Here is a 12,965-nt window from a genome sequence, read left to right as displayed (position 1 = left end):
ATTCATAGATGTAGACTAAACAAACAAACAAACAAAAAAAGTTACTTATATTTTCAATGTGCTGTAGATGTTATCAGTCCAAAACAGTACATAAAGCACCAGGGCACAGATATTGAGTTATTTACTTGCATTGACTATTTTTTATATACTTTCTTTTGTTGAAATAATACTGCCATTCCTTTATTCCACAAAATATTGATGAGCTGGTAATTTTCCTTTTAAATTTGTCATCTTAGTCTGTTTCATTTAAATGTATATCTGTCCTTCCTTTACATAGCAACATAGAATCCATGAATAATAGAATTTAATAATTACATTGCATCTTTCACTTAGTTTAGCATGCTTTGTAGCATGCTTTGTTTAGCATGCTTTGTAACTGAGTAAACTTCAGTGAGAGAAAAATAATTGTGATAGGTAATTGTCTTCCCTTTATAGACAAGCTGGAGTTGATTCAGAAACACAATCTGATGTCGTTTTTGAATTACAGTGAGGATCTAGACAAAGAAAAAGTGATTCTGACTTTCTAAAATGTGAGGTCTGGAGATGAAAAACAAAATGCAACAAATATGTGAGAAACACTCCAAGTCAAAAATTTCAGGTGAGACAAGGATCTTAGTGATAGCAAGTGATAGCAAGGTTTATACATTACTGAAATAGCGGGTGCACGCCCCCCTATTGGCAATGGCGAAATTGTGCAATGGTCAACGAAATTCATTCCATTATGTACTCTAAACCTGACACAGATAATGCTCTCCTGATGCTCATGCATTGGTTGAGCATCTCAGGCTCACAATCTCCCCAGCACTCTTGCTATGATACATTTCTATGTAAGGCCAGTTACCAACCTGTTTGTTTTGTTTGGGATATTTTGTACCCTCCCATGGAGATGTGAGGACAATATTTCCAAGAGTGAGCACGTTCACTCTGTCTCATGCTAGGCTCTCCCTCCTTCCTACATACGTGCCTTATCTTGTTCTTGCTCCTGTCTCAATTCTACCCATGTCAGAGCTCCCCAAATTAGTGAAAGAAAAACAACTCACATAACTCACCTAACTACTTCACTGCATAAGTTCAGCAGACTTACACTACATACAGAAAATGTTGGCTTCACAACAAAGACCTACTCTACATACAGAAAATACTTGCTTCACTGAAGAAATACAATCTGCCTTTCACAAATATGAGTGCAAAAGTAAATTCATCTGGCTCCCTGTTTCCAAAAGCACAGGAACATAAACTTGCTTTACTGTCATTTCTTTTTTTTGAAGGATACAGATAAGTCCTGAATTGTAAATTATGTAAGGAGCACTAAAGATATGCAATGAAACGTATATTAAAGGCAGGACAACTATGATTTTTTTCTGGAGTGCTACAGCTTCCAACAATCACAGACTTCCTGAGCTGCAGTTCCTTAACATTTACAGATTTGTTATACCTGTTTTCTTTTCCTGAACTTTATTTAGTTTTCATGATTTTGACCCATATGATGTCTATGGCAACAGATAACCTGAAATAGCTTTGTATTTTATCAAAGTTAATAACTGTTTGTTTGTTTGTTTGTTTGTCAAGCCCATGATCATAGACTCTTAGAATGGCTTGTGTTGGAAGGGGCCTTGAAGATCACCTAGTTCCAACCCTTGCTGTCATTGGCAAGGTTGCCACCCATTAGATCAGCCAAGGGTCCATCCAACCTGGCCTTGAGCATTGCCAGATATGGAGCATACACAGATTCTCTGGGTTGCCTGTGTCAGTGTCTCACCACTCTGAGTAAAGAATTCCTGTTTAACAACTAAGCCAAATTTCCCTTCTATTAGTTTAAAAGTATTCCCTCTTGTCCTGTCTGTATCTGCCTGTGCAAAAGATCAGTCTCCCTCATGTATAAGCTGCTCTCAAGTACTGGAATACCTAGTTCCCTCAGCCTTTCTTTACAGGAGAGGCTTTGCAGCCCCTTTGTGATCATCAAATCAGTTGATAGTGTCATATTGCCCTTAGCTGTTATGTTATGAGCCATGGTCATTTCTTATTCACATTTTCCTCTGAAATTTAACCATGTTCCATAGTCCCAATCTATTTCTCACTCTTGTTATCCATTTGATTATCTGCACTTTTGTTCAACAGAACTGTTGTTCTGTTGTTCACTGTACGTTTTCAGGGTCATGTTTGGAACTTTGAGAGGACTTTTAGATGTTTTAGGGCTCATTTTATCTAATGCTACTCCACTTGTATGGCAGCCACTTTATGTGAAAATGGAATGGTATCCTGCTCTAAGGGATTGCTATTTTGACCCATTGGTTCCTCTGAATCTTCACAATTAAGTATACTCTTTTTGCTGTTTGAAGTCTCTAGCAATCTGCAAAACAAGAGGTTAAGTCATGGATCTAAATTTAGATCTCCCAGACAGGGGAGAGCATTATCAACAAGGCACAAGACTGGCCTAGTAACAAAAAACTTGTATGTTTTATCCTATAAGGAGCTTTTGCCTTGGAATGTATTTGAATGTCAGTGAGCAGAAAGACTTTGTGCATTGAAACAAACAAAAGTAGTGAGGGTTGCATTTATTTTGTTTCATATTTTATTGTCTGGGAACAGGAGAATTCACCTAATCCATTATTTCATAGTTTTCTAAAGTTACAGTCATTGAACCAATTGTTATTGTATTTCTCTATTGTAGTTGTGTAATGCTTTATGATATACTCAAGTCAGTTTTTTGTATGTACCAGACTTAACCTTAGGAATTATCTTTATCACATTTATTTCACTTGATACTCTTTGCACCTTGACTATGAAATAAAAGAATGTATTACTATCGAGTTGCGAAATTTGGTTCCCCAAAATACTCTGTGAGTTTGAGATGGAGGATAGAGAATGTATGTATACATCAATCCCTTGATATAACTGCTAGACTGACTATTTTCTTATTGGGATTGCCTCCCTTTTTTGTAACATGGAAAAGGTTTGCTGCACTGGCTGGCAAAGCTTTTATCATTTGTACTTCAAATATATTCTTTGTGTGATGGAAAAGAACAAGTAGAGAATCTCTCCAGAGGCTTCTAGTCTGCTGTACAATGTTTACCACTGTAATTGGAAAACAGAAATCAGAATTTGAAAATTTAAGCCCAAGACCATTCTGACATTTTGTTCAGTACACATATCTAACATTTCAACTCTGAACTGCTGCATTAAGTAACTTTCTTTTGCATAAAGAATATCCTCCGGCAGACCATCTGATTCTGATGGACAGACATATTATGAGTAAAATTTATTGTTCTGAGTTCAGATATTGGATATTGACTAGGTAACTGTCTACACCTAGGTTATTGAAACTCAAATTCTTTTATGGTGTGAGTGGAGAGAAATTGATAGTTTTAGGTTATGATTCATCTTGGGCTTTTTAGGTTATGATTCGTTTGGGCTTTTTAGGTGTTTATTATAAGGTGGAATGAATTTGTGTCTTTTTTGTACTTTATCAATAAGGACAAAGGGCCTTCAGTGCTGTTATCTGTCCCATAGGTTGCAGATGAGTTGGCCAAAAGTTTGGTCAGATCCCTCCTGCCAGGAGATAAATGCATTACTTCCCCTTCTAGGGTGCTGTTCATTGTTCTGTTATTGTTGTCGTTTTTCATAACTGACATCCATTCTTATTACAAAAAACGTTACTTATTTCTCATTTTAATTTACTTAATGATGGACTGTTCTTACTGTTTGCATGACCCAAAATTTTTTTTTTTAATCTTAATAGAATTCTTGGAATTCTACTTGGCCATATTTGTCCCAAATAAAAATAATAATAAAAACAAAACAGTGCAAATATAGAATCAGAGATGAAAATGTGTGATAAAAGCTTTTGAACTTTATTGGATCCTCTAAGTCTCCTGGTCTGTAATGGTATTTTCACTTCTGACAATACACATATTCTGGAACCTCTTTCTCTTCTAGTCTTTTAACTTGAATATTTGAAATTAAATGAAATTTTATGCATGCAAACACTGTTCAAAGGTATTCAAAAGAAAAAAGAATTGTTGTTTTCAAATGTGCTTTGTTGATTATATTGCATTTTATTACTTTATTTTGTAATGAACTAATGAAAATAGTTTTCTGTTATTCATTGCAGACATAGCCCTGTTTTTTCCATCCTTCAATGGAAATTCTTATTTGGAACTTCCTTCTCTAACATCTGTATCTCAGATGAGGACAGCATCTGGGCAGGAAACAAGCAATCTGACAACTCTGTACTTGACAGTGAAAACAACTGCTCCAAGTGGCACTATTCTTTACAGTGAGTACCAATGATACTTGAAGTTAAGTATTAGCTATAGCTACTTTAGGTCCTTATAAACTTCAGTGTAGATCAGCTGGCATGTTCTATTCAGCAGCAAAATTAGTCATTAAAATGCAGTAGAAGCCTATTGGTATTCTAATACATGACACTACAGATTCGGAACCACAGTTTTTTGTTTTTCTGGGAAGTTCTTGCATATATGACTCATCAAGCAAAGCGTTACTGATAACTGAAAATGCTGCTTTCTGACAAGGGAACATAATAAATGTCACAAATCTAAAATATAAAGGAAGAGATTTCTACCAATTCATTACAGAGGAACAACTTGTAATACTCGTGTTGAGATCCACTTACTATAGTGATGATTTTAATTCCAGAGCTTTTTTCGCATTGCAGAACTATCGTAAGTTTTGCAAGTTTTCCATATGTCAGAGTATTTACTGTGATTTCGTACTTCAGATTATTCTTTTGTGGTGTTCTGAGAGAATACTTGCAGATGTATTTAATTCCTCAGAATATGATGTTAATTTCTGACAGCATGATTTCACTAGTTGGTTCCCATATTAAATATTTCATTATATGTCTTAGCTTGTAATTTCTATTCAGATGCAAAGTGTGGACATTGAAGTAGTTTCTCCCTGAGTGCAGGAAAAGCTAGGAAAAAAAAAAAAAAAAAAAAAAAAAATTGTGAAGACTTTTTAATAAATAACATACTCCTCTGCAGAGATAAATCAGCAGAAGTATTCTCTATTTGCTACAGCCAGTTTGTCTGAAGAATAAATTACGTTGATTTTTATTAATTTTTTTAGTTTTTATATTCAGCTAGAAGTTTGCTATCTACACATGAACTTTAATTATAAGCATGTCTATTAAAAGACAATTTAGAAGTTTCTCTGCTATTCTTATGAGGAAGCAGGATTGTCTGAAAGCCTTGATAAAAGTACTGTGCTCCTATAAACAGATCCCAATATGCTTCTATCACTACTTGATGGAAAACATATTGATCTGAAAGTAGGAAATGTATGAAGTTTGGGAGAGATTGTGGTTGGTGTAGCTTTTAAGCAAGACTTCCAACACTGGATGCTGTTTGTCTGGCTTACTACACAAATATTTTCAACATGCTAAATCTGCTTAACTTTGCAAACATCAAAAGTTCCACAAAGTTTGTTACTGAAAATGAAATTTCAACTATTTCAGTATCTGTGTTTTCCCATTCTTGAAAACTGACATAAGATACTTGCTTCTCTGTTGCATTTCATATGAAAATTACACAAAGATGAACAGTACTTTTTGTATTCATCCAGCTATGAAAAGCAGAGCTTCAAAATAAGCTTTGATGGTTAGCAGGTGTTCCACACTTTCACAGCCATCATTTAAAACAAAAGTGCTGTGAAACATCTGAGTATATTAAAGTGGATAATTTGTTTGGAGATAACTGCCTTTTCTTTTTAGATTTCTCCAATTGTCAGGTAAAAGATAGCACGTCCTTGGAATTAATGGGCTCCCTTAGAGGAGGGCTGAAAGCCAGGGTGTTATTTTCTGTGTAATGTGCGATGTGGGCTGTGGAATTTCTTTTGTTCTTTGTAACATTTCAAATCATTTTTGAGAAATGCAAAAATTGTCACATTTTGCATGTTTAATTCACACCAGTGATTATGAAAAGACAGGTAATAAAGTCTGTAAGTACTTCATGTGCATCAAGTGTAGTTGAGTATTTTGGCTACATGCTACTTGAACATTTAAGTATTCTGGTAACAAGGGTCAAAGCATGCAGACTATCTCAAGATTATGTACTAGGAGTTTAGATATAGCTGAAAGATGCTGAGGAAGTAACAAAAGGTTTGGAGGCCTTTGTGTTCTGAAGGGGAACACACCACAGTGAATATAATTGATAGTTGTATTACACTGCTTAATTTCAGTCCTTGTATGCCAATAAATCTCCTTCTACCACTGTTTTTATCCAAAAGAATATATTGAATTAACAAAATTAAAGTTCTGGGTTTTTTTTTTGTTGTTTGTTTGTTTTTTGTTTTTTGTTTGTTTGTTTTTTTGTTTTTTTCTTGCTGCCATAGTAGGGAGTTGATATTTGTTCCCCCTTCTTCTTAGCAGACTCATTGTTTTCTCGCTTTACAATCTTTATACTAATTTCTGCATTTCCAGTGCTCTCATCTTTGGCCTATTCCTGTCTTGCCGTTTGTTGAAACTTCTGCCCCTGGGAATCCTCAGTATCTCTCCAAGGGAAGGAGCAGTCTTTCCTGTTTTATATGTAGCACTAACCAAGATGCAAGCATGTCAAACTTAGACTTTGTCACTCCAGAAGAATTATGTATATCTATCTTGAACCTTTATATAGTGTTTGGAAATATTATTCCCAAGAGAAAAATGTGCAAAAATTGGGATGCTGTGGTCTCTATTTCTTTTATTTGCAAAACTACTATTTTTTTTTTTCCTTCTAAAACCATTTATGATGTTTTTGTTAGCATTTACTATGGCAAATATGTGTAAGTCTGATATGTTTTCATGACTACCTTAAAATTATGTTTCCAAATATAGTGTTCCATTTTGTTAGAATCTGTGGCTATTCCTAAAAACATTCCAGCACCAAAAGTTACATTAAAAAATAGAAGGCATGTTTTGATAATTTACAGAAGTTACTTATATAAAATTGTATATTAACAATGCCACTTTCACTTATTTTCTCACATGTCCGTACAAATATATTCACTTGGTGCATCATATACAATATACACAAGTGTATACATTTTTTCTCTGATGTAGGTAGAACAATAACTCATGAAGCTAAAGAAAAAAAATTGCAGTGAAGAAGCATCTTTAAGTGCATCTTCACTACTTTTTTACTGGCCTCCCAAGCATTTATACATACTGTGTATTTTCACTTGCACATTGAAGCCCTTGACGTTGCCTAGTTGCTGTTGTTTTTGTATAATATTGCTTATTAAAATATGCAGATTTGTATTACCCTGTCTGTTTGAACACCTCATGCAGGAAGATACAGAAGGTAAAGCCTACCATCCTTGTCACATTAGTGGAGATTCTAAAGCATATTTCATCTTACTGAGCAAAGATGTCTAAATTGCACACATTAATACCCTCAGAAAATTTCCTTGAGTTACTGGTAATTGAAAGTCCATAGACCAACTATCTAAGAAAGAAATCTGATCAAAGATTTTTAAAGCTGTTTAGTCCTGACTGAGAGTTTTGAACTCTACCTGCTTTAATCTGTAACGTGATAGACTTCTGGCTATATATATAGCATAAAGTTAAATTGGAGAAAACAGAAAGAATTAATTACCACCTTGTAAAAGAATTAAGCCATTCAAGATACATGCTTATTTAAATTATATCTTATTAATGCTTATTATTGTAGGATAATTTTTACCTTAACTTATTTCAAACCCATTGCACATGACTTGCATAGTTCAATTTCATTTTTAGTTTATAGAAGACTTGAATCTGAATTCTCATACTTTTCCTCCATGGTATTTCTCTGTATTCCTGGCTAGGGGGTATCATTTTTCAGCATCTACTGAGATTATTTTTTTTCCTTAAGTTTTCAAAGGTCCTATTTTCTCTTATGTGCTTTGATTCAGTATGTGAATGTCTTAAAATACTTAGCTTTTTCTCCATAAATTTCTGATAACTTGCATTCCTGTTCACCTTTCTATTCCCCAAACAGGGCTTTACCTGACCTTGGACATTCCCTTCTTCAGGGCTATTAGTCTTTATTCTAAGGTTAAGTTTCACTAAGATTTAAAATAATAATAATAATAATTAAAAAAATCTGGATCTTCTTCTGTCTGTAGAACACAAACATACAAAGTAGAAGAGGACTATATATTTTCTAGAACTCAGTTTAACACTAAGTACGTCTTTGTTTTACATTCCTACTGTCCTCAGGTTTTTTTCCCTCTCCTATAGCACCTTTGTTTTTGCTTTTTCTTTTTTGTTCTCTCTAGTTATTTGTATGCTAATATCAGTGTTCTTATTTAATTTTGCTTGAATGTGAAATACAATATTATTGTGTAAAAGAAAACTCTCTAGTATTTTCTGTATTAGCATTATGTGCATTTAGAAAGAACAATGGATCCTATACAGGCTACCCAGAGCTTTGTAATTTATTATCTCTATACAGGCACCAAGCTCTTCTGTAGTTCTGTCAGATAAACATAATACCCTTCATGAGTTCATATGCTCCCTCTGTTCTTCCTTCATCCCTGTTCTTTTCTCCTTATTCCATCTTTCTTCTTCCCTTCTAACAACTTCAAAAGAAAAGCTGCAGTTGTCAGCTGTGCTCTTTCAGAAGCAGTACAACTCCTGCTTCTGCTACTGTTTTTTTGAAGTTGTGCTACCATCAAACAGCTGAGAAATGAACTGCCAGCAGAGAGTCCTCTTGAGGCTAGTGCACCCGCTAGATACAAGAGCTACAAAATTATAAGAAATGTTAAATGTTTCTGATGTTTTCATACTGTTAATATAGCAATCTTAGCAGCAGCTTCATGGTTAATTTTACAATTAATTTCAAATGTTTACTAGGCAAAAACCTCTTTGACAAAACCATTTTTAGAAAATGAAGAAAATCAAATTGATCTGCTTGTTTCTGGTGAGTTTTACCAGAAACTAATTACACACTCTGACTTTTTAGTTGATCTACATTTGTATAATTCTTTGTACAGACACACCTGATTATACTAGGTTAGATCAATTTCTCTGTCAAATAATTAGTAAACATTTACATACTTTACTATCTTTTTTAGTAAAGATTTCCTGAACTATTTTGAGAATGTATTTATCATATAAATGGACTAAAAATACTGCATATTCTTTGTAGTTTACCTTATCTTTTCATAACTGGCAGGATGAGAGGATATTTGGTAGCTTGGGGTAGCATGTTCTTTTACAGTGACAGATCAACATTCTTGAAAGGAATACTCTGCCTCCTCACATTCACTGTAGAAAAATTCAAAGGACAGTCCTTCAGAGGTGCTACCTGGCAGATATGTGAAGAATGCTATCAAACTTATATACTTGTAAGCATGACCACAGAGCTCCCTGGACTAACTCAAGAACTAATACCAGGATTTCAAGTAGCACTGCACTCCTGGAAGCCTGTCCCAGATTTTTGCTTTACTATTAATAGTAACAACAAGGACCTTTTCCCAGGTTTTCACTAGCACGTACTGTGAACGAGTAGATGGAGCCACTAAGGAAATAGCCTAGCTGTAACTTTCTTTCAAGACACCTTGTCAATACATGCATTCAGAATATATTCATATTCTTTCTGCCTGAATTCAATATTACTTTCAGATGAACATATTGTTGAGAGTGGGAAACGCCTGGAATAGAATGTGTGAAAAGGGTGAAGAGGATAAGGAAACAAATGATGCAGGATATGCATATATCAGTTATGCTACCATTAAAAGCCAGTGACCTTTTTAACAGTGACAATGCAGAACATTTTAAAAGATTATTATAAAAGGACTGTAAAGGGAAATGATAAAAGTCAAAGATGTATAACCTAGTTGAATTTTGCTAGCTTTCTGAATTGTATATTCAGAATGCAAAAACATATCTAAACATAGTTTCTAATTCAAGTAGGTTATCAGGTGCCTTTCTACCTTCTGTTTCTTGCTCTAGGTCTTGCTCCTTTTTATTTCTATTCTCTTTTTCTTAATATGCAGCTTCTAAACAGGCACCTACATTCCTGCAGATAACTCTTTCCAATTCTCATCTTTTGTACAGCCCTTAATTACCTCTATATGCCCCTCATTGGCTTTTCTGTTATGCCAGTTGTCACAAGCCCACATTTCTGAAAAGCTGGGAAACTGCATTACTCAGTAAACAATTGTTATTTAGCAAACTATTAGTCACTGAGCAAGGATCTGTTACTGCAAGGAATTTCTCAGTGTTAAAAAGTGAGGGATCTCTGCAACAAGTGTAACGCTGAGAGGCATTTGTGCTTAGGATGGTTGTACTGCTCACTGCTTTGCAGGAGAGCTCAGCAGGCTCTGGGCTGTTTCCTATTTATGGGATAAAATTATTGACTCATAGTCATGTTTCCTGGTTCATATTTTAGCCCTCAACTGTCCAGCAGGATTTCTAGCTGCCAGTTTCTCCAGCACCGAGCCTGGGCTAGTGTTGTGGTATCTGTCTGCCTGAGCATGGCCTCCAGTCCTACGGACAGTGGGTGAGCAAGGCAAAAGCTCATGAGGGGGGAGTACACATTGTCACACCCACCCCAAGGACCTCTTACTGCGCCACTAGAGACCTCACCTGATCCAGCAGCTGATGCTGAGATCTCAGCTCACTCCAGCTGAGGCCCCATACACCTGCCCTTTTTCTGACTTCTAATGCTGGGTCCCCCAGCAAGCTTGTTCTTAGTCCTTGTAGCACTCACATGCAATTAGAGAGTTTGCACAGAGGGGCAGGCTGAGAAAGGATTTAGTACGAAGGTAGGAGGGCAAACTGTGTCAATCAGATACTGAGCCCAGTCAGACAAGCTTATGGACTTAGCTTTACATGTGACCCTTTCCTTTTCCGTTTCCTACTGGCATGTTACCCTACTGCTTTGCATAGTTCCACTAACATACGCTTTCCCCAGTATTTGGGACCCCAGAACTGCATCCTGAGGGTTTGCAAATGATGCTCTTTGAAGTGATAATTGAGGTTTCTTGGTAGTCTAGTAATTAATGTGACTGACAAGAAGGATTTCTTATTATTGTTTATCTTACTATACGTTTATCAGGTGTGTGCTATGCTTATTACTAATCACATTTTGGCAGAGTCCTCAGTCAGATAATCTTGCTGAAATAAGCATTCCCACATTCCTCTTATCTCTGTCAATCAGAGTTACTGAACAGGTTTGAGTCTTGTTTTTTCCATTTGTTTGTATATTTGCTTTTCACTTTATCCTTATCATCCCATTTGACAAGGTTGCTGAACAGATAACCTTAAAAAGACATATGTTCTTCCCTTCCACCTACCCTCATAAAAAGTTTATTCATACCATGTATGTGGTGGTGTTTTTTCAACTCAGCTACAGACAGTGAATGAGTGATGTGCTCTAGACAGGAAGGAGAATGGGAGCATCTAGACACTGATTTGATTAAATACCTGTGATACTGAAAGAGATTCCAGTCTATATCCATATATCCATACCCATGTCTCCTCATTTATTCTTATGGTAAATGTTGAGAAAAGAATACTTTCCAAGTACATTTTAGTAGGTCTTCCCTGTCTTTTTTGTAATGGAATAAGAGAAATAATAGAACAGCAAAGGTATTGTGACCATTCTAGTGATGTGGGGGATTTTTCATGGCAATTCCTAGCAAATCTAAGAAGTTAAGGCATTTTTAAATTTAAATAGGATAATAGGATAAACTGGGTTGTTCAGAATTTTAAAGAAGCTGAAATCTGTGTTTTTATTCAGTAATCACTTCTGTGATAGAATTTTACTTTGGAAGAATCTTTTTTTTTTTTTTTTTTTTTTTTTTTTTTTTTAAATAAACTGCCATTTTTAAATAGTGGAAATACAAAAAATCTGTAATATCACTTTAATTGTGGTGATCCTCTGTGACTTCCTATTTTGTCAATTTGCGTTGTTTAAAAGGTTTCTTTATATATGAAAAAATGTTAGTATTACTAAGAGTTCATTTTTAATTTTGTTGTACTCCTTGATTTTGAGAATTTGTAAGAAAAAGTATGTATTTTTTGTTTAGGTTTGCAGAACATAATGGAGATGTATAGTCAGAAATAATGCATACTGTATTCACTTTTTATTCTTTAATTGCCTTTGCTAGACTAAGAGCAAAATATGAACTTGATCACTGCTAACTATAACCGTATATATATAACCACTATAACTACCATAACTATGTGGAGATTAATCATTGTATTCAAGTTATGGCTTAGTCATAACACATTTTCTCTAATCTGCAAAAGAGGTATTTGAGTTACGGTAGGAAAACTTAAGACATTAGGATTCTGGAAGAAGAAAATAGTAATCTCATGCTGAAGTATATGCATTTAATTCAGTTTCATGACCTAGCTGTTGAGTCATTTCTTCTTCAGTTAAATATGGCAAAATATAGTGCAAAAAAAACATAGTAACATTTTAACCATTTGTCTTAAAGGGGAATAAAAATCCTAAGCAGGAGATATGTCTGTTTCTATGTCTATTTCTAAAGCAAGGACCTACAGTTAAATTCAAATGGCAAATTCATAGAAGAAATACATAAGGTATAAAAGCATACATGAAAAATAAAAACAAAAGTTGCATCTGTAAGTGTCAGAGGTACCAAAAGGTTCTGTGCTTTCAAAAGTCTGATTTTTTCCATTTTTGTCTTCAAAGCTAGTGAAAAGAATTTTGGAGAACAGTTTCTTCACTTGTATCTTGTGGAAGGAAGACCAACAGTTCGATTCAGTTGTGGAAACTCTCAGAACATTCTGACTGTATCTGTCAATCAATCCATTAGTGAGGGAATATTCATCCCCATCACAATAAGGTAAGAACTTAATACTGTTACACTGAAGAGATTTAGTCTTCTTATATATTGAATAGAAAAAGAGTACATTTAAAAAAAAAAAAAAAAAAAAAAAAAAGGAAAAAAGAAAAAAAGAAAAAAAGAAAGAGGAAGGAAAGGAAGGAAGGGAAGGAAAGGAAAGGAAA

General features: G+C 34.8%; 1 protein-coding gene across 1 annotated transcript in view; it reads left to right on the top strand.

Moving 5' to 3' along the window:
- The window catches only part of EYS (eyes shut homolog), a 710,358-nt gene that overhangs the window by 556,494 nt on the left and 140,899 nt on the right, over nt 1–12,965 (top strand). The window contains exons 37-38 of the mRNA XM_072333503.1: nt 4,112–4,276; nt 12,648–12,801. Coding sequence (XP_072189604.1) covers nt 4,112–4,276; nt 12,648–12,801 — 319 coding nt within the window. The remainder of the gene's footprint in view (nt 1–4,111; nt 4,277–12,647; nt 12,802–12,965) is intronic.

Source organism: Excalfactoria chinensis, chromosome 3 (genome assembly GCF_039878825.1).
Source record: "Excalfactoria chinensis isolate bCotChi1 chromosome 3, bCotChi1.hap2, whole genome shotgun sequence".
Classification (NCBI taxonomy): Eukaryota; Metazoa; Chordata; class Aves; order Galliformes; family Phasianidae; genus Excalfactoria; species Excalfactoria chinensis.
Note: the sequence above shows the minus strand (reverse complement) of the source record. Positions and strands in the feature narration are given on the sequence as shown.